At 44.8% G+C, this 21,161-nt stretch overlaps 1 protein-coding gene across 1 annotated transcript; it reads left to right on the top strand.

Moving 5' to 3' along the window:
* Positions 1-418: 418 nt before the first annotated feature.
* Klf5 (KLF transcription factor 5) lies at positions 419-16,551 on the top strand. Its single transcript, XM_051160909.1, has 4 exons — positions 419-935; positions 3,452-4,325; positions 5,968-6,027; positions 15,975-16,551. Exons 1-4 carry the CDS (start codon positions 699-701, stop codon positions 16,151-16,153), a joined length of 1,350 nt encoding a protein of 449 aa, XP_051016866.1. The 5' UTR covers positions 419-698; the 3' UTR covers positions 16,154-16,551.
* The last annotated feature ends 4,610 nt before the right edge of the window (positions 16,552-21,161 follow it).

A 21,161-nucleotide genomic window follows, 5' to 3' on the forward strand; every position in this document is an offset into this window, starting at 1 on the left:
GCCTTCTGTCTTCAGCTTTCGAGTTTCAGGTCCTTGCACAACACCTAAGACGTGCAATACTTTTTTTTCGCCCTAATCCTGGCAGAGAACAGTTCGGAGAGATCTCCCTCCGCGTCTCCACCCTGATTTCCCCTCTTCCTAGATTCCACCCGCTCTTCTCCTTCCCTCCGCCCAGTGTTCCGCCGGACCAATCTGTCAGAGAAGTTGTGTACAAACTGCGCCGCAGCCCTGCGCGCGAAGCTCGTGGCCCGCGAGGGGTGCGGTCGGCCGGTCGGAGGCGGGACCTCGTGGGCTTCCTTCCCATTGGCTAGCCTCTGGCCCTGGAGCCTTGCTATTGGCCACGACGCTGCCAGTCGCGTGAGCTGGTCCTGCCCCCCTGGAGTTGGGTGAAATAGAGGCGGGCGTCAAGTGTCAGTAGTCGCGGGGCAGGTACGCGCGCTCGCTGCTTGCTGGTGGAGCTAGGAGGTGGCGGGAGCGGGTTCCGGCGGGCGAGCGAGCGAGCGCTGGGGCGGGGCGGGAGAAAGTGGCGGCCGGAGGACCTCGGCGGTGACGCGTGGCCGAGCTCAGGAGCCCCGATCTTCGTGTCCGCCTTCGTTAGCTCCTGGCTGCCGGCCCAGGGGTCCCCCCGCGCCGAGTCCGCCGTCCCGCGCCAGCCCGGGCCAAGTGGGAATCGCGATCGCCTAGTGCCCCGACCGCCCATGGCCACGCGGGTGCTGACCATGAGCGCCCGCCTGGGACCAGTGCCCCAGCCGCCGGTCGTACAGGACGAGCCCGTGTTCGCACAGCTCAAGCCGGTGCTGGGCGCTGCGAACCCGGCCCGCGACGCGGCGCTCTTCCCCGGGGACGACCTCAAACACGCGCACCACCACCCGCCTGCGCAGCCCGCGCCGCCGCCAGCCGCCGGCCCACGGCTGCCCTCGGAGGAACTGGTCCAGGTAAGCAGAGTGGCGGGCCTCCCTCCCCGGGCTCGGGCGTGTCCCGCCACTGCGAGGCGCCGGCGACAGGGGCCGCTCCAGGCTGGGGCGCGCGGGAGCGGGTGCCTGGGTGGACAGCCCCGCCCTGCGCTCTCAGACGGGGCGCTACGGAGTGAATGGGGAACGAGGCTGGGGGCTGGGGCCCACTCCTACCTGCCCAGAAGAGGCTAAAGACAGCCGCGCGCTCACGCGCACCTTGTCTGTTTCCTTGCGTGGGGATGAAGGCTTGTAGCCACGCTCAACTTAAATTGCTTCACCTTGACCGCCCTCCCTTATGGCCCTCGCCCTGGAAGTCCACCTGCCTGCGTCCTCTGGGATGAAGTAGAAATGCAGATTGGAATACTGGGCTTTCATATGCCTCCATAGTTTACCTTAGAATGGATTGTAAGGCCCTGTTTGGGAAACTAAGAATCAGAAGAGCTAAGGTTGTATTTGAACACTGCTTTTGCCTTAAAAAAACACAGGGACAAAAAAGGCCGGGGATGTTGTTTTCCTCGTGTGCGCGTAAATTTCCTCCCAGAGTCGCGTTGAAAGCTGGCAGTTGGCTTTTACACTTGCCCAGCAGCCGAATTAGAGCAGCGCCTGTTCCTTTCGCCCACGCACGGGAGTCATATAGCCCAGAAAAAACTTCCCGGGACTTTTAGCTAGTCCCAAGGAAAAAAAAATTGGAAACAGACCCACATGCAAACAGCTGGAAGAGCTAAAATCAGAAACCACTAACTGCCACAGGAGCGCAGTGCACGAAAGGGTTTAGTTCGGTTTATTTCAAGACGCTTTGGTTTAATAGCCTCTTGCTGTATTGTTTATTTGCACCCAACACGCCTTTTTCTCCGGGTCTGCAGGTGTCGTCGTGCTTTTAGAGGACAGTGGCATTTGTCAGATGTGACTCACATGGCTACAACATGAATTTTTTATTTTTAAGTCGCGCATATCCGGGAAATCCTGCCCGTCCTTGTCCACATCCAGATCTTAAAGATCTAAGGTCTGAGATGACTTTCTCTTGAAAATTAAGAGCAAAAATGTGACTTCTATTCACCGACTACGGTGCAGTAGTTTTCTGTTCTATGAACCATTTCATTTAGTTGGGTTATGATCTTTTTTCTAACCACTTTTCTATGTCAAGAAAAATTGAGAGAGGAAAAAAAAACCGAAAGCTTTCGTTATATTAGGAGAGAAGAGATCTGGCAAAATACAGGCGGCTGGTCAGTAACTGGAGTTTGTATGTTTTTCAACAATCAGGGCCGGGGAGTCTCTTGGTTCTTTCACTTTGGTAGTTTTTTCACAGGAGATAGCAAGAGGGTCGGTGATGACTGCGCTTTTTGCAGAGGAAGGGGGAATGTAGCATTGGCCTACGGAGAGGACATGATAAATGTTTTGCTGATGACTGTGCTGGCAGGGCACAGCCTCTCCCCACCCACGGGCATCTTAGCACCCGTCTACCAAAGGAGTGATTTTCTCCTTGATAATTAAAGATCTGTTTTAGATAGGGATATGAATAGGAACATCTCATTATTGTATTAACCAATTACAGAACCTGCCGGTTAAAATCAACATTTAGGTCAAACGTTGAACGTGCAGTTGGGTTTGTTTCCATGGAGAACAGGGGTTTTGCTCCAGATGTTGGGAAGTTTTTATTAACCAGAAAGGGAATGAGATGGCCAAAGAACATTTTTATATTCGATAGACTGAGATAAACTAACTACGCTCATGTAAAAGCCCTTTGAAATAATTATTTTAAGATTTGCAAAAGTGTTAGTTTTCAAGTAAAGGATATGTAATGTAGTAGACCTGAACAGAGCGGGGGCAGCTTGGCAATATTCTGATACTGCCCTTTTTTTTTTTTTTGGAGATGGGGTTTCTCTGTATCCCTTGCTGTCTTGGACTCACTTTGTAGATCAGGTTGGCCTTGAACTCACAGAGATCCAACCAGTCTCTGCCTCCTGAGTGCTGGGATTAAAGGCCTGCGCCATCACATCTGGCTTGATACTGTACTTTAATTGAAGATTATCCTTGGGAGGTGGAGGATGGTGATTGAGACTTGATTGCATAGAGAGGAATATGTTTTGTCTTTGCTCCCCTCCTGTATGCCTTTTTCACTTTTTCTGGGGATGATTTGGGGGAGTGATTTTTTTTTTTTTTTTTTTTTTTTTAAAGACAGGATTTCTCTTGTAGTCCTGGCTGTCCTGGCCTCACTTTAGATTAGGCTGGCCTCGAACTCACAGCGAACCTCCTGTCTTCTGCTTCAGTGCTGGGATTAAAAGTGTGCGAACGCCACAGTGTCCCACTTGGGGAGCGATTTTTAACTAAAGACGTGTCATACAGACTTTCTGTTGGCCAATAGTTAGCATGGTTGACAAAATAAACTGGCGTTTATAAGCAGCCCCCGGTATGGTTTGTCGCTGAGTTTTCAGTCAGCCCTTCCTGGCCTTCCTGGACGAGTCGGGTAGATTTATGGGTATTTGTATCTCTTCTTTCAGACAAGATGTGAAATGGAGAAGTACCTGACACCCCAGCTTCCTCCAGGCCCAATAATCCCAGAGCATAAGAAGTATAGACGAGACAGCGCCTCAGTGGTAGACCAGTTCTTCACCGACAGCGAAGGCTTACCCTACAGCATCAACATGAACGTCTTCCTGCCCGACATCACGCACCTGAGAACTGGCCTCTACAAATCTCAGAGACCCTGCGTGACACAGATCAAGACAGAGCCTGTTACCATTTTCAGTCACCAGAGTGAGACGACTGCCCCTCCTCCGGCCCCGACCCAGGCCCTCCCTGAATTCACCAGTATATTCAGCTCCCACCAGACCACGACGCCAGAGGTGAACAACATCTTCATCAAGCAAGAACTTCCCACACCAGAGCTTCATCTCCCTGTCCCCTCCCAGCAGGGACATCTCTACCAGCTACTGAACACACCGGATCTAGACATGCCCAGTTCTACAAACCAGACGGCAGTAATGGACACCCTCAATGTTTCTATGTCGGCGGCCATGGCAGGCCTTAACACACACACCTCCGCTGTTCCGCAGACTGCAATGAAACAGTTCCAGGGCATGCCCCCTTGCACATACACCATGGCAAGTCAGTTCCTTCCGCAGCAGGCCACTTACTTTCCCCCGTCACCACCGAGCTCAGAGCCTGGAAGCCCAGACAGACAAGCTGAGATGCTCCAGAATTTAACCCCACCTCCATCCTACGCTGCCACAATTGCTTCTAAACTGGCAATTCACAATCCAAATTTACCTGCCACTCTGCCAGTTAGTTCACCAAACATCCAGCCTGTCAGGTACAACAGGAGGAGTAACCCTGATCTGGAGAAACGACGCATTCACTACTGTGAATACCCTGGTATGTGGGCTCGGGGCAGCAGTAGCGTCTTATGTTATGTGTGCTTGAATGCTTGCGTGTGAACCTTGGGCTTGAAAATATGTAGGATGGGTTTACTTGACTCTTAAAAATAGATAAATCACCTGTTTTTTGCTTCTTTGTTCGTTTTTTGATTTTTGTTTGGTTTTGTTTTGTTTTTTTCCGAGATAGGGTCTCTCTATGTACCCTTGGCTGTCCTAGACTCGCTTTGTAGACCAGGCCAGCCTTGAGCGATCCGCCTGCCTCCCGGCTCCCGAGTGCTGGGATTAAAGGCGTCTGCTGCCACGCCTGGCTCTCTTTTTTGTTTGTTTATCCAAGACAGGGTTTCTCTGTGTAGCCCTGGCTGTTCCTTAACTCTGTAGACCAGTTTGGCCTTGAACTCACAATAGATCACAAGTGGTGGGATTAAAGGAGTGCGCCACCACTGCCCAAGGTCTTAGCTCCTAGATAACAATTTCCAGTTTTTTTTTTGGTTTTTCGAGACAGGGTTTCTCTGTGTAGCCTTGGCCATCCTGGACTCACTTTGTAGACCAGGCTGGCCTTGAACTCACAGCGATCCGCCTGCCTCTGCCTCCTGAGTGCTGGGATTAAAGGCGTGCACCACCACGCCCGGCTCAATTTCCATTTTTTTTTTTTTTGTTTGTTTTTTGTTTTCTTTTTGTTAATGGCTAGAACATTTTCTATGGAATAAGTTAACTTGGATTTCTTTCTCTTTAGTAGTAAACAAAACTTGGGTTTCATTTAATCTAAGGAATTGTGGCAGTACATTCTAAAAAGTCACCCGAGAGACAATAGTGTTCGTGGTGAAGTACAGGCTGTGTGTGTGTGTGTGTGCAGATGGACAGGCTGTGTGTGTGGAGATCGGAGGCAGTTCACGCTGTGGTGGTGCACATCTTTAATCCCAGCACTGGGAACCAGAAGCAGGCGGAACTCCGTGAGTTAGACCAGGCCAGGCCAGTCAGGATATTGTTAAACAGACTCCGGGTGGGGGTGGGGTGGGGAAGGTTGGTTCCATTAGTGTATGCTCATTCTGGAATGAGATACGAGACCCAAAATATAATTGGACAGTAATAAATATATCTCCCGGTTGCAGGCATAAGTGGGTTTATGATTAATACCTGGCATAATTTAGTGACTGGTGCATGATGTGACACGACATGCTAAATAAAAAACAAGAAAGTAGAATAGAAAATTATAGTCATCTTGGATAATGGCTTAGCAACGTCAGCTCTACGTCCACCAAATATGTGTGCGTGTGTGTGTCTGTAGTACGTACTATAGCAAAGAGTTTGGCTGCATTGCCTGTGTTCTTTGTTGTTGACAGGATTTCTCTGTGTAGCCTTGGCTATCCTGGACTTGCTTTGTAGACCAGGCTGGCCTAAATGTACAGAGATCCACCTGCCTCTGCCTCCTGTGCCCTGTGTTCTTTGCTCCCACAGTGACACAAAAAGCAGATCACCTCTGCCTTCTAATAATGTCAGGGGGCAGGGCGCCTTGAAACTTACTAGCCAAAGCTTCCAATATTAAGTCTACCGTGAGAGATTTTAAACACTGAATCATCAAATGTAAAAGTTTCAAAGGGCCCTGAAAATGACAAGCTGTTCTTCTGTTCCTTTTATTTTAGGTTGCACAAAAGTTTATACAAAGTCGTCTCATTTGAAAGCTCACCTGAGGACTCATACGGGTAGGCAATTTGCTTGTTAATTCTGTGAGTTGGGTAAATAGTATAAGTGGCATTCACCCCTTTAAAAGCCAGTACGTGTTTGATCTCTTCTTTCTTCTGTCAACTTTTATTTTTTAATGGCCTACCTTTTCAGCAAGGGCTTGGCTCAAAATTCAGTTCCCCAAGGAAGTCTGGTTCCAGGAAGACTGGTCTTCCCCTCGGTGAGACCTTGCCCTGTCACCTCACGTAGAATTAATGACCCCCAAAACGTAAACAAGAGTGTTTACTAATGGATTTTAAAACTTTAATGGCAATGCTATTCCTGTCTTGAAAGAAGGGGGAAAAAAAAATCCTGGCCAATCATCTTGCTTTAATAAAGCCCTTTTATGCTAACAACTTCCACTTACCATGTTAAATACCAATGTTTAGCACATCTTTAGTTTCACTGGTGGCTTCAGGTATTTGTGTTTAGCCTATTTATTTACTATGTCTGAAAAATAAGCCTAAGATCTGCAGAGTATGAAATAGGGTGGGTCAGAGTGAAGGGCAGTAGTCTAAACAGCACTCCACACCCAACCCCAGCCCTGCCATTGAGAGGACCTCATTTTTAGTCTTTGATTTCATCATTTGCAGCATGCTTTTATATTTAGTCTCTAATTTTTTTGGGGGGGGGGGAGGTGACAGGGTTTGGTTTTTTTATTTTGAGACAGGGTTTATCTGTAGCCTTGGCTATCCTGGACTCATTTTGTAGACCAGGCTGGCCTTGAACTCACATTGATCTGCCTGCCTCTGCCTTCCAGGCTCAGTCTCTAATTTTATAATGTTTTGTTTTGTTAAATCCACAGCAATCCCTTGTAGGATCTATTAATTTTGAAGCCTCATATCAAAAACACTTAAACTGAAATTCGGTAGCATACTTTAATAAAGGGCTCCACATACCCATAATATTCATGTATTTGGATGGCTACTATTATAATTTTCTTTTAAAAACGGAATAGCCCTAAAGGAAAGAACAGATATAAAAGTGACTGCAGCTTTTTTCCCCCCTCAATAAATACACCCTCCTTACCTAAAGTTCAAAGAATAAGTTTGCTAATAAAAGCAGTGACCTAGCAAAATGTATTATTCCGTCATTGCTATGGAAACCGAAGTATTCAACAGTTCCTTTGAATGGGTGGTTGGATTACTGTGAGGACTCCAATCTCCCTAGGCTAGATGTTACTATGGAAATTGAGTTTTGATAAATGAAGTAGTTATCTCTAACTGCTGCATTAAAAAAGTAAAAGCCTTTGAACAAAGGTCAGTGCTGAGCTAGAGCGCTGAGAGTATGGCTGCAGACATTTTGTGTGCATGTTAGGAAGGCACGCTTGATATCTAAATGCTAAACACTTATTCAAATCCAAACGGTAGATAACCCGCTTTCCGAGAATAGCTTTTTTTTTTTTTTTAAAGGAAGCCATCTCTCGCATTTATCTTGATAGGAATCAATTGTTTGGGCCAGAGGTTTTTGTTTGCAGGTAAGCAAGTAAGTAAAAGCTCCAGCCTAAAATTTGTCAAGCACAGTTGACAGGTGCCAGAAGATTCCATAGAGAAATAGTAAGAAACAGATTAAAATATCCTTTTGCAGCGTGCTTGTTTCTGTTAGGGAAACCGTGAACTTGGGTTTTGGAGCTTTTGGTTAAGGAGAAGTGGAAGCAGCTTAGAAATGTGTGAGCTCTTGCTTCTCCCTTTTTTTTCCTCCTCTCTCCCCCCTTCCTCTCTCACCACAAGTCCTTGACACTGGAGATAGGACACAGGGAATGCACTTTAGAGGTTAAAGTCCCCCTAATAAAAGTGTGCAATTGCATATAACGATGTAATCAACTGCTTATTGCAGGGGTGTCGTCAGGCCATATCTAAATAGCCTTTTCACCCCTGTCAGGGTTTTTACTGTTGTGAATGCTTGTACCTGGGATCCTGGAACTTGACCTGCTGGCAAAGAAATTTAATAGTGGGTAGTCTGAACAATGCCTGTACTTTAAAAAAAAAAAAAAAAAAAAAAAAAAAAAGGAAAGAAAGAAAATAAAAAAAAAGAAAAGCAAACTGAGACAGGATCTAGGCCTAGTTAGGCTTCCATGCAGGGACTTTTTCACTTGACCATTAAGTACTGTGGCCTTAAACTAATGAGTAAGAGCGTGTAATGCGGTTTAATAAAGTTTTGTCTCATAGTCTTTCAACTGCCTTGGGGAGGGTTTGTAACAGACTCGCTCATCTGGATAAACCCGTTCTTAGGTAATCATAGGGCACTGAGGCTTTCTCCTCATTTCTAGTTTCTAGACAATGCCTTTTAAAATTACCTGTGTGCTCGCTGCCATTGTGTCCTCCCTCCCCCCATCCCTGCTCAGCAAATGCACATGAAGCCAGAAGAGGCTTGTGGGGTGATTGTTTTCTTTTTCCTTCTAATGCCCAGGTAGATGCAACAGGTTTTATTTTTTGTCTTAATTTTATTTCCTTTCGGAATAGTACCTCTGATTTAAGAGCTTGTTTTGTTTTTCTTTCTGTCCCGTTTCCTCCCACTTGGAAAACTTGTTTGTTAGACTCTAAAAACTCCATGGCAGGACTGATTGTGTGTTTGACGATATAAAAGAAATGCTTTTCTAATGATCGCTGGCAGACTGCGAAGCACCCCAGCTTTTCTGTGGAAAGTAATTGTAGTTGCTTTTAAATGTCAAGTTACCATATGTCTCAATTGATTTAAGCAATTACAACAACCTTCAGCTATGGGTCTGTTTAACCAGTGATTTGAGAGTGACAGAGGGAATCTAATCAACTGGCCTGTGTCTCCTGCCCATAGCAGGGACAAAAGAGTAAAGCACCAGTCTACTATTTTTTTTTTTTTTTTAAGACAGGGTTTCTCTGTGTAGCCTTGGCTGGCCTCACTCACAGCGATCCGCCTGCCTCTGCCTCCTGAGTGCTTGGATTAAAGACATGCGCCACCACGCCCGGGCTCCAGTCTACTTTTTGAATCATAAGAATAACATGCAAGTTTCCTAAGTTCGTGGACTTGGATTTCTTTATAGAGAAACATACAAAAGCTTAAAGCTCTCCTATGTAGTATGGTCAGACAATCTCCAACACATAACTCTAGCTGCATTTATCTGTAGGTAAGATAACATGCTTGTGAGTTCATATAGGCCTGGGTGAGAGAGTGCTTGTGTATGTTTTTAATATTCATGCACCTACTAATATGTTTCTGCTTAGAATTAGTTAGGGCTGCTGCTAGGCAACAGTATCAATAAGTGGTCTATTCCCAAATCAAAATATTTGTACTCTTAATAGCATTTAAAAGAATATTTCATTGAAATTTTCTGCCTTGTGATGATTGCAAAGGAAGGGCCCACATTGCCTTCATTCTAAAATGTCTCCGGACTGCCTTTCAGACAACGCCACAACCCTGCCGTCGTGAATCACCACCGGGAAGCTGTCTTTTGTAGGCAGCTGATAATACCGTTTGTGTTCATTCATATGCTTTACTGTCTTTTAAAGACAGAACTTTCTGCATCCTAGGCTACCTTAGCGATAAGCTACCCTCCAGACACTGTCCCCAAACTCCACTCTGAAGAGGTAGATCAATTGTTAGTTAGCCTTGGCTTCTGGAGCCACCGGAACCAAATTATCTAGTGGCATTTATCTGTAAGATGTTACCGTGGGTACTTTGAAGGATGTGATTTTGGGTTTCTGCCTTAGTTTCTAAGTTTGACTTGGACACTACATGTGCTGCGCGTACATGTAGAGTCAGGTCTTCGCTGAGGACTCATGTTCCATTGGTCATATGTTGACATCTGAGATGTTTTTATTATAGGGATTTTCCAGCAGAGAAGAACATTCAGATTATTCTACGGAAGGGGGCGGGGCTTTAAAAGAAGGATTTTATTTCAGGCCATAATGGATGAAGAAGCTCATAAAACAGATGGATAGCAGGTAGCTGCATATAGACACAGTATCTAGTGATTTTCATATATTTAAAAGCATTCAGCCAGACAGGGTAGCTCATGCCTTTAATCCCAGCACTCGGGTGGCAGAGGCAGGTGGATCGCTGTGAGTTCGAGGCTAGCCTGGTCTACAAAGTGAGTCTAGGACAGCCAAGGCTACACAAAAAAACAACAACAAAAAAATATTTTTTTATTGGAAAGCATCACAACCCAGCATTGGGTTAATTAGCATTCTTTACTTTCAGTATTGTATTTCACTTGTAGCTTTGGGTTTTGTTTTGTGTTTTTGGTCCTGGGGTTTGTGATAGAGCCCTGGCTGTCCTGGACCTGCTCTGTAGACCAGGCTGGCCTAGAACTCAGAGACCTACTTGGCTGAAATTTATGTTTTTTGATGAAATTTATTTTTATATTGAATTTCAGGCATTCTTTTAAATAGTGGCTTAAGCTACTTGTTCGCTTAGGCCCCGGGAATGGTTAGTTATGAGCAAGAAAGCTTAGAAAAAGTTTCTTTTCCGGGCATGGTGGTGTACCCCTTTAATCCCAGGACTTGGGAATCAGAGGCAGGTGGATCTCTGACTTTGAGGCCAACCTGGTCTACAAAGAGTACAGGACAGCCAAGGCCACACAGAGAAACCCTGTCTTGAAAAGCAAAACAAAAGTTTCTTTTTAATGACTCACCAGGAAGACTAACCTTTGCTTTGGTGGTGGTGGTGGGTTCTTTCCGTCTGAAAAATAATTACATAGGAAATTGATCCAAATATTGTTTTGACGAGACGATAAAGCTTATCAAAAGTTCAGTCTAATTTAATTCAGTAGACAATTTTTGATTGGTTTTGTGAAGGATACCGAGAATGAATCTCGTCTCACCCTGTAGTTTTTCAGCTAGTGGGAGGAGACAGTGTCTACATAGATTAAATAGAATTGCTGAGGTTGAGATAGAAGCAGCCAGCCAAGGATGGTCCAAGGAACGCAGAGAGCAGTATATAAAGCTATATATTCTAACTACCTAGGAATTTTCCCTTGCCAGGTATTTTCAAGTTCTACCTGGTGGCCTACATCTTTTCTGGTGAAAGATTAGAAACAAAGTCATGTTCTAATTGAGGGGAAGTAACTCTGTGTCTGCCCATAATAGCTCATATTCACGGACCTCTTAACAGTTCTGATTAAAGGCAAGGTGTCTTGCTTTAGAAGCACAAATGTGGCCAGCTTGTGCCCAAAACATCTGCGTAGAGCGAATTTCCCTTTGGCTTGATAAAGAGGCAGGTAGGCTTCTGGGTAGGGTGGCCAGGTGAAGAAAGGGCTTGTGATATAAGCACTTTAGCACCTGAGCTGCCTCTCATCACCACCTGATACCAATTTTCTTTCTTTCTTTCTTTCTTTCTGGGTTTAAAAAACACTTCACTGCTTATTTTAGGTGGGTGTTTGGTTTGTTAGTTTATAAGATAGTTTGGGACATTACTAAAAAGCAAACCAATCGAAAGTAGCATCATGTTGTCTAGAGCCTCTAGAGTTGGGTGTTTAAATTTCCCCTGTGAGGACTTGTTGAGAAGCAGCCCATTGAGTGGAAGAGCATGGGGCCTTTCATTATTATTATGACTGTAAGTGCTCAGACCTGGACCATGCACTGTTTTCATGGAGGAACGCAGAAGCAAAGGGAGGGCCAGGAATACAAACTACAACATACCCCTCACTCCTCCCCTCCCCACCTAGAACCCATCAAACAACTAATTGGCTCAAGTGTATTTGATCCCGGAGACTGGATCCACTGAGCCCTAGTCAAAGTCAGCCTATGTGGTGAGGATACAGGCAGAGTACAGTGGACACTCAGTTTCCTCAGATGGGCCATTTGTTCTCCAGGAAGCTTTAGCTTAAAAGTAAAAGTGAATCTACAGTCTTGTTACAAGGGCAGGAGACTGCTACACAAACCCTAATAAAATCTTTTCGTGGAAAAGTACTGGCATGGTTGCATAAAGGAACAAGTCCATGAGCCCAAATCAATATCACTCTCCTCAGTTATGTAAATACCATTTTCTAAGATTCCCTTGGTGGTTTTTATTTCCCCGTTTTGATTATTAGCAAGTGTGGTATTTGAGAAACTAACACCCTTAGGAGGTCAGTGATGATAGGGGAAACAGCTATGGGTAGAGAGCATCTATCACTAGGCAGTGAGTACAGGCCTGTGTGTCTTCCTGAACCAACACTGGCTTCAGTTCTGTTGCTTTTATTATCTACTGATTAGACTGTCTTTTCATCATTGAGAAAGAAACATATGTAGATTTACTTATAAGCCTTAGAGTTACTTCATTTCCTTTGTTGCAACAATCTATGTAGACCTTTCTAGAAAAGGGCCTTGGTACAAGACTATTGAATATGTTCAACCGAGCAGAGAAGCCTCCCATTCTATTGTAGTAGGCTCAAAAGCAAAATTTGTTCATCAGAGAAAAATGTTGTAGCTTAGTAACGATTTTAATATGTGATGAGACAACTTTATTTATTTATTTTTGGTTTTTCGAGACAGGGTTTCTCTGTGTATAGCCCTTGCTGTCCTAGAACTCCCTTTGTAGACCAGGCTGGCCTGGAACTCACAGAGATTCCCCCCTGCCTCTGCCTCACAAGTGCTGGGATTAAAGGTATGCGCCAGCACCACCTGACATGAGACAAGCATCAAACCCCCCAGGGAAAGGACTGTCCTTAGTGTGGCATCTGTAAATGGCCAGCGCTAGTATGGAAACCCTAAAAGTTGAGTCTCTGTAAAGGGACAGAGAGCACCCCACACCCAGTCTCACTTTCCGGGCCCCCTTAGCCATCCATTAGCCATCCCTTTTCCTTCACTAGGGGCTGGAGAAAATGAACAAATTTGAACAGTATGTATGTACTCATTCCTTCCATGGTTCAGAGTGTCATAGTGTTTGCTAATGGAAGATGTAAGTGGGACATTGAAGAAAGTGGGCAGGCCCGGGACTCTTCCGAAGGAGCGAACCAGTCAGCTTCTGATGTGAGTGAGAGAGTTCCCTAGCTCACGCTGGGGCTGTCTCTGCTGACAGTTTAATACTATATGCTAGTAGCTTATCAGCATGGGGCATGTGCGTGTTCCAACTTGGACACATTTCTCAGAGACTGGGCATTCTCCGGCCACCTCTAGTTCTAAGGTAGGGAAGAAAATATGAGTTGTGAGATAAAGCAAGAAGGGTTTCCATTCCACACAACCTTGCCACTGTTTTCATTTTGCCTCTCCGTAGTTGACGCTAGCAGCAGGAGTGAGCAGGAGACCTAAAATACAAACACAGTGGATGTTGAAAGAGCTTAACTGAGCATTTCAAATTGGTGGTATTGGAAAGAGATTCTTTTAAAAAAAATCCAATTAAACTTTTGAAAGCTCTATCCTGTTGAAATATAACTTGGGAGGAAGTCAGTTTGCTTTCCCAGAAGTACTGGCCGTAGTGTTTCTGGCTGAGGAAAAAAGGCTTGAGTCTGCTCCTTGGCCAGAAATGGGGTACCAGCTTCCTCTGTAATGTTTTACTTGAACAGTGTTGACACTTAAACAAATCCCATAGAAACTGCCCCAAGTGGGCGATAGTCGTCCTTGCTTTTATGGTAAGTCTTGGCCTGGGCTCCTGCCCTTCCAGACACGGGTGGTATTCTTGGCTAAATAACCTATAGGTGCACATAAATTGAGAGCAAAACTCCCAAATGTTTTAGGAACTTTAATGGCTACTGTGTGTCAACCAATCAGTAAAGTCAACTTGACAAAATAGTGGTACAGTTTATTACTTTGCAGCCAATAAAAACAGAGACAAAAAGTCCAGTGTCCCCTGCTTCTAAGGTAAACTCTGAAAACTTCATTCTATACTGTGTAATTATGAAATTCACAAAGCTTAAATGATCCTTCTTGAATTGGGACTCCTGGGGAAACTTTTTAAAAAAATTTATTCAAACATCATAACTAGACCTCTCACCAATGGAACGACAGGAAAGCCATGCTTGTTACTGTAATTTATTTTCAATAGACATTTCTATGTGAAGGTCTCCTGTGTGACTGACATCTCTGAGCCTGATAGTTAGTTACCACTACCATTAAGTTTTTTTCTGTGAGTCCAGCATTGTGTGCGAATGTAAACAGAAGAGAAATGACTTTTCTGTTTCTTCAAAGCTGGAGTGTTAATGTAACTTTCTAGATTGAGTTTACTATGAGAGAGCAAAGCACACAGCCCTAAATTCACCAGACTCTGAACTACATGGTGAAATACTCAGAAGTGTGTGTGTGTGTGTGTGTGTGTGTGTGTGTGTGTGTGTGTGTGTATTCCTGCGAAGCACACCTGTGGAGAAATTTCAAATTGAGATGTTCATTTGACTTGTCTTTTTGGAGAGAGCATCTTGTAGCCTAGGCTGGTTTGAAACTCATAATCCCCCTGCATCAGCCTCCCCAGGACTGGGATTACAAGAATTTACCACCATGTCTGGCTGAGATGTGCATCTAAAAAACAAAACAAAACAAAACAAAAACTGGTAGGAACCAGAAAGGGGGGGAGGCCTGTGTGTGCCTTAGGACAGAGAGAGGGAAGGCTAGTGTCTTGTGAGTGACAGTGCAGTGGCATAGGGCCAGCCTCGATTCTGTTCTGGCCTTTGCTGCTTTGTCCTGTGAAGGGGCAGTCTAGGGTCCATTGACCACTAGCTGTGAGAGCTGCAGCTATTGTGGACATCAACATTGTGAACTGCGCAATCTCACAACAACACAGCTTCTGGAAGATGACACTGCTGGGTCAGACAGACAAAGGCCAGAAGGCTGCTCTGCTCAAAACTGCCCCAAGTTTCTTCCCTTTGGGCCCAAACTGGCCTTTTAGTAGCGATCTTTCTGCCTCAGGCAGGCCAGAAAGAGAAAACCTTTTTAAAAGGAAGCTGGGGAAAATGACTTATAAAGCCCCAGCAAAACAAATAACACTTGAAGTCATGACAAGTTTTCATGCACAAAGACTTGGAATTTGGGTATTTGCATAGGAAAATATCCGGTCTTAAATAGGATCAATTGTAAAACAGCATGTGGAATTATAAAAATTAAGTAGTTCTGGAAGTTAAGTGGCTGGTAAATTTGGGAGAACATTAGGGATCAAACAATTGCACACTGGGGTTGGCTCAAATGCAGAGAGCTGGTAAAAAAGAAAACAGAGAAGTTGGGCCAGATTTTTAGGTGTCAACAGTGTAAGCTTCCCCAGACCCGGCCCTTTTGCTTTATTGTATAAAATAAATTTGTTGTGGCCTAGACAGTTGCCAATTTGTTCATTGAGTCAATCTGGGATGGAGGTTGGGACAGGGTCTCTATGTAGCCCTGGCTGTCCTGGAATTCACTGTATAGACCAGGCTGGCTTAGAACTCAGACCCACCAGTTTCCCAAAGTGCTGGGATTAAAGGTGTGCCACCGTGCCCAGCCTCATAGAATACATGTTGATAACCTTTGTGTAGCAACATTTGACACAGAAAAAGTTCAATGCACATGTGTACCAGCAAATGCTAGGATTATGGGTTGTAAACAAAGCCTCCGTAGAGTGGCCCTCATCCAACATGCTGAAGACTAAGCCTCCTGTGATAATCCCAGCACAGAGGGAAGGCAGAGGCAGGTGGATCTCTGTGAGTTAGAGGCCAGCCTGGTCTACAAAGAGTCCGGGACAACCAAGGCTACACAGACAAACCCTGTCTCGAAACAACAACAAAAAGGCCAGACTGACTCCTTACCACTGTGAATTTACCAGTTCCGGAACTGGATTGCTTGAGGAATTTATCGCTTCTCTGGTTTGCTATGTAGACCAGGCGGGCCTTGAGTGTTGTGAAAGGTGGCTGCCATTCTCCACCTGTTGCAGGATGTAGTTTGTCCTCAAGAGTCTGCTTTGAGGGGCAGGCACGCAGCCATGTGAGGTTCACAGTGGGGATGATGGACCAAGGTGTGTGCCCATTGCAGGTGGTCTTGCTGCAGACCCACCTCACCCTGTCTCTTCCTTGTCACAGGTGAGAAACCCTACAAATGCAACTGGGATGGCTGCGACTGGAGGTTTGCACGGTCGGACGAGCTGACCCGCCACTTTAGGAAGCACACGGGCGCCAAGCCGTTCCAGTGCGGTGTGTGTAACCGCAGCTTCTCCCGCTCTGACCACCTGGCGCTGCACATGAAGCGTCACCAGAACTGAGCCGCCGCGCCAACCGCCCGACGCCTCACAGTCCGCTCCACCATCCTTTAAACCGCAGACCTAACTTCATATTAAAAAAAAAAAAAAAAAAAGAACTGGAAATGTATATTTTGTATATTTGAGGCCACAGGAATACATTGTATTGATACCAAAGTGTTTGGCCATTTTGAGAAGCTGGAAGCTTGCTGTGCTTACCCCTCGCTTTATTCAGCAAACTTCATCTCCACACAGGCAGCCGCATCTCAGCGTGGGGAGCCGGTAGGGGTGTTGAGGGGTGCGAATGCTGTCTTTATACAGACTATACACGCAATCATCATTTGTGACAATGTTTAGGATAAACAGACCAGTTGACAGGCACCCAGACAGATTGTCAAGATTTTACTTGACGACATGGACTGTTTTTTTTTTCCTCTCAAGATCAGATTATTCCCATAGAGGAGGTACCTGGCAATTCACAAATAGCCATTGAACAAATGTGGGGTTTTTTTTTTTTTGTTTGTTTGTTTTGTTTTTTATATGAGTTGCTTATATTTGCTATTCAAAATTTTGTAAATATGCAAATCAGCTTTATAGGTTTATTACAAGTTTTTAAGGATGGGGGAATCATACTTTTTTAAAAAAATTAGTGAGTACATTTACAGTCAGAATTTGGTACTTCTCAAAAAATGTTACCAAATCTGTTTTGGGGGGTGGGGGTGGGAGGGTGGGATGATCATTCAAATGAAAGTAAAATGCAAGTTTTACTGTGATTGAAATAAGATTATTTTAAATATGAAAGATTGTTTATGTGAAATTAAACTGAACAGCTTAAAGATAGTTACCCATCACAGCAGTGAAGGGTCTTACCATATTTTACATGGAGAAGGACTGACATCTTCGTCACGTGTCCTTGTTGAACTTAAGACCATGTTTTCGCTCACGGAAGCAGTTTTCTTAGACTGGCATGTTTGTTCATGCAGTACTGTGGGTTAAATGGCAATTTATGTGATTTTTGCATGTAATATCCAGTGAGACACAGTAATTTTATTGAAATTACAGTGCAATGTAGTTAATCTGTTAATACTGACTCGGTGTCTGCCTTTAATATCAGTGATAATGTTGAAAGCTTACCTATATGCAATATCGATAGGAATGTGACATTGATGCTGTTAAACCAAAGGGCAGAAATCATAATAAAATGCCAAAAGCGGTCTTAATTGAATTTAAGTTTGTTTTTAAAATATTGTTTATCATTATTTATTTTGTGGTAATATAGTACGTTTTTTTAGAGAACAATTTTCATAACTTGATAAATTATAGTTTTGTTTGTTAGAGAAGTTGCTTCGGCGTGTAAATAGGTGACAATGGTGTAAATAGTTTTGTAAGAGGCTTCAAAATGTTTATACGTGGACACCTACATCTAAAGCTAACTAACTCGGCTGCTCTTCTGCTTCTTTGTCCCTTATTTTTGTATTGTGGTCATTTCCTATGCAAATATCGGAGCAAGCAGCTGTATAGTTGTAGAATTTTTTGAAAGAATGAGATGTTTATATATTAACGACAATTTCTTTTTTTTGAAAATAAAAAGTGCCTAAAAGATTTTATGTTTTATGTGGTGTCTTCTTTACCTTCCGTAGCTGTGAGTGCGCACATGGGCGCTAAAACCAGCTTCTTCCATGGTTCGGATCAGAGTGGGTAATGGAAGAGTTAACTGGATGAGGAGGTAACAATGCCTCTAATCCCAGCCTCTAACAGGTCTGACTGAAGGACATCGTGAGATAGTACCTAGAAAAACAAAACACTTCGGACCATGCCTCCTTGAAGACATAGGATTTATTTAAAAGTTGAAATCAGGGCTGGCGTCTGATTATGTAGAGCTGGTAGAGTGGCTTGCCTATCGAGCATGCAGGAAGCCTTGGGTTCCATTTGCAGCCCTGTGTAAGCTGGGCAGCACACCTGCCGTCCCAGCCCACATGGAGGGAGGAAGGTGTGAAAGTTCAAAGTTGCCCTTTGCCACATAGTTCAAGGCTCCTGAGCTACATGCCCCAAAACTATGAAAATAGAAATAAAGACAAAGGGAGGAATAATTCCCAATCGCTATTTTGGGGGGAGGGGGGCAGTATTTTTATGTAGCACTGGCTGCCCTGGAGCTTGCTATGTAGGCCAGGCTGGCCTTGAACTCCGAGAACCACCTGCCTCTGCCTCCCAGGTGCAGGGATTAAAGGCATGAGCCACCACACCTGGCTTGGAATGGAATTTCCTCCCCCCCCCCTCCAAGACAGGGTTTCTCTGTGTAGCCTTGGCTGTCCTGGACTAACTTTGTAGACCGGCTGGCCTCGAACTCACAGCGATCTGTCTGCTTCTGCCTCCCTGAGATAAAAGGCATGCACCACCACACCGGGCTTGAAATGGGATTTTTTAATTGTGGGATTGTGCACACCTGTGTGGGCTGGCAGCCGGCAGCACTTGTTCCTCTAGCGGGCTTTCCCCCAACAGCAGCGTCTAGTATTAGTGCTTACTGTTTATCAACCTGAGCTCTTGGGATTTAAGGAAGTGAAGTCTTGGCCTGGCACGGGAAAAGCTCAACTGGGTCTGTAGCAAAGTGTCAGTGAAAGTAAGGGCTGTACCAGAGCAGCAGGGATCCGATTGATACCTGGAAGGCTAAGACCTCAGTTGAGGGCCTAGTAGACAGAGGAAAGGAGACGATGCAGAACTGTAGTCAGTCACTCCATCTTTAGCAACGGAACCCAGTGCTCTCACGTGTAATTCCCAAGACTGACTTCCCTCTGTAAGGAAGTGAGGGCAGGGGGTGAGACTACATTAGAGAAATCTGTTGTTGACACTGCTCTGGCCGGGTGACCAAGGTCCACACCAACAATGATAAGTCATGCTGACAATGTGTCCCCTTCATGTGACTGATGAAAATAAAACTCACCTCTGTGGTCTTTGAACATGTATATCCTGTGTCATGAGAGGCAACAGACAGCACCTGGGCATCCTATAACATCCTGCCAAGGCACACTGAAGCTGTTAAGGCATTGCTAATCAAAAGCCAGAAAGGAGTAAAAGACAGAACTGGGCATGGGGGTCACGAGAAACAGGGGAAACAGGAATGGGAGACCAAGGAAACTCCCAACAAGGAAGTAATTAGCGTACCAATGTTAGTTTACCCATTGTGATAATTGTATTACATTAATGTACACTTAATTACTTAATCTATTTTTGGCTTTTCCAGACAGGGTTTCTTTATGTAGCCTTGGCTGTCCTGGACTCTTTGTAGACCAGGCTGGCCTCCAGCTCCTCGTGCTCTCCCTGCCTCTGTTTTCCAAATGCTGGGATTAAAAGGTGTGTGCCGCTACTCCCTTTCTGGAAAGGAGAATGGTTATAGAGTTTCACTGTGTGGCCCAGGTTGGCTTGGAACTTGCTATTGTATCCCATGCTGGCCCCAAGGGAAAGATTCCATGATCTTTCTACCATATCTAGTTAAATAAAAGCATATACAATAAAAACTTTATTAAAAAAAAAAACACCTGACAACAAATCACTCTGTTTAGTAAGTGACCAAAATGGTGGCAGTTGGATCCCTAGTGTGCTCAGATTTTAAAATGGGAATTGCAGATGGCAGATTTGGCCTTTGTTTCTTTATTTCTCCCTCCTCTTTCCAGGCCTTCAATTAGCATGTAAGTCAGTAACAGTTTGTTTCCTATTGGTTTCTCCTTCTTCCATGGGAGAAAATTTTTTCTAGCCTTAAGTTTACTTCTAGTGATGAAAAATGAAGCCACAGCCTTCTTCCCTTCCCCCACTGTCCCCCACCCCCAGCACTTAAGACAGTCTCTAGCCCAGGTTTCCCTTGAACTCAGCAAGTAGCAAAAGATGGCCTTGAGGGTGGGTGAGGTGGCGCACACACCTTTAATCCCAGCACTCGGGAGGCAGAGGCAGGCAGATCTCTTGAGTTTGAGGCCAGCCTAGTCTACAAAGAGTTCCAGGATAGCCAGGGCTGTTACACAGAGAAACTTTGTCTCAACAAAATGAAACAAACAAACAAACAAAACAAACATAAAAAATAGCCTTGAAGTCCTTCCTGCTGCCTCCAACTCCAGAGTGCAGAATCACAGGCACCTACCATCTAGAGACAAAACAGACTAACTCAAATACATCCCCCGCCCAGCCCTGGCCACAGGCTTCTTGGAGCAAAGAGATAGGTATTCAGTTGTAAATTGTAATTGTGTGAGTTAGCCAGGGCCTTGCAGCTGTAAACCTTTGCTTTCGGTTTGGTCCCCAGACCTCACTGGCATTGAAGTTGCTAACAGTTTGGTAAAACTTGACTCCAGATAACAGAACAAGCTGTTTCTACTTCTTCCCTGTCACTTAACTGTCCCTTTCTCTTCGGAGGCTGCTCTTGAGCAGATCCTGATTCCCCTGCCTCCACTCACTCCCTCTGCTACAGTTTCCTGTGTTGCCTGCACATGGGCCCTTTCTTTTTGCTAGCTACCTGTTTGAATGCTTGCTACCATTATTGGCCAATGTCCTGTTGTGTTTAAGAGACACACAGCACATTAGCATTTGGTTATGTGTTCCGGTTTGGATTCTTCAGATTGTTGCTTCCTTGGCAGGGACCATTGCCACCTCTTTGGAAGAATTTACCCATTCTTGGATTAGTGCTATTAGTGGCTAATAAGGGGCGTGTTAAAAAGCAAATTACATTCTGGTTCTGTGTGGCTTGGCTTAAGCCGCTGTGGCAAGTAAATAAATCTACTGCTGGCCAATTTTCTCCTTTGCATGTGTTGCTGATACAGCCTTTGGTGGTGGATTTTTGATAAGGTAGATGAATGTCCAACTAGGATTATAATACAAGCAAACATGTAATGGCCTATAGATTTTTAAACATTATTAGTTTCCAAGGGACATACTCTTTGCAAAAGTCAACTTGCTCAGTGTATTTTGAAAACTTCAAGAACTGTAATTGCTGGTCACATATCCCAGCATTTCCCTGGAAGCAAAGCACAGCAGTTTGACATAACTGGAGCAA

This window comes from Acomys russatus, chromosome 18, assembly GCF_903995435.1.
Source record: "Acomys russatus chromosome 18, mAcoRus1.1, whole genome shotgun sequence".
In the NCBI taxonomy this organism is placed as follows: Eukaryota; Metazoa; Chordata; class Mammalia; order Rodentia; family Muridae; genus Acomys; species Acomys russatus.

What these genes read in the sequence shown, in the direction of transcription:
- Klf5 (XM_051160909.1), top strand. Translation starts at nt 699, where the DNA reads ATGGCCACGCGGGTGCTGACCATGAGCGCCCGCCTGGGACCAGTGCCC. An exon ending in TCACTACTGTGAATACCCTG is followed by an intron (nt 4,326 to 5,967) that starts GTATGTGGGCTC and finishes CTTTTATTTTAG; the next exon opens with GTTGCACAAAAGTTTATACA. An exon ending in TCACCTGAGGACTCATACGG is followed by an intron (nt 6,028 to 15,974) that starts GTAGGCAATTTG and finishes TCCTTGTCACAG; the next exon opens with GTGAGAAACCCTACAAATGC.